Below are 646 nucleotides of genomic sequence, written 5' to 3'. Positions count from 1 at the left end.
GCCGCCTTCGCCGCCGCCGCCGCCGCCGCCGGCCCCAAAAGCCTGCAGCAGGACTACAGCGAGGGCTACTCGTGGTGCCTGCAGGAGGCCGTGCAGTTCCTGACGCTGCACGCGGCCAGCGACACGCAGATGAAGCTGCTCTACCACTTCCAGCGCCCCCCTGCCGCGCCCGGCGCCCCCACCAAGGAGCCCAAGGCACCCGCGCCCGCGCCCACCCCGGCCAAGGCCAACGCCACCACCGCGCGCCAGCCCGCCTGCGGCCTCTGGCGGCCATGGTGACGAGGGAAGTGTGACCTGCCGACCCAGGACCAGAAAAGGCCAGCTGTTCCTCTGGGCGCTTAGGGTAGAGCCTTCCCAGCCGTCTGTCCCACCTCCGGTTCGGACGGCCCCCTCTCCCGGAAGACTCTGCCCAGGCTGGCGGGCCAGCAGGAGGGTCATTCTCAGAGAATGTGCATGCGGAGTCCTTTGTCATTTAGGACAGTCGGGGCCCACCTTCTGCCAGGTGTCTGACCCCATGGGGTTGTTCTGTGTTTGCATTTCAGCAAGCGACTTCTGCGAAGTCCCCGCTGCCCGGGGTTCTGTGGCATTGGTAGGCGCTGGGGGCTCAGCACCCCCGCTCGTTGAGGAGTTGAGGACTTCCCTCGGG

At 68.1% G+C, this 646-nt stretch overlaps 1 protein-coding gene across 1 annotated transcript; it reads left to right on the top strand.

Moving 5' to 3' along the window:
• HES5 (hes family bHLH transcription factor 5) lies at positions 1–301 on the top strand (the record flags this gene model as incomplete). Its single annotated transcript, XM_015589595.2, has 1 exon — positions 1–301. A coding segment is annotated over one exon (279 nt), but the record flags the coding sequence as incomplete, so codon positions are not given.
• Between the last annotated feature and the right edge of the window lie 345 nt (positions 302–646).

This window comes from Pteropus alecto, unplaced genomic scaffold, assembly GCF_000325575.1.
Source record: "Pteropus alecto unplaced genomic scaffold, ASM32557v1 scaffold700, whole genome shotgun sequence".
In the NCBI taxonomy this organism is placed as follows: Eukaryota; Metazoa; Chordata; class Mammalia; order Chiroptera; family Pteropodidae; genus Pteropus; species Pteropus alecto.
This window is presented reverse-complemented; position numbering and strand designations above follow the sequence as displayed.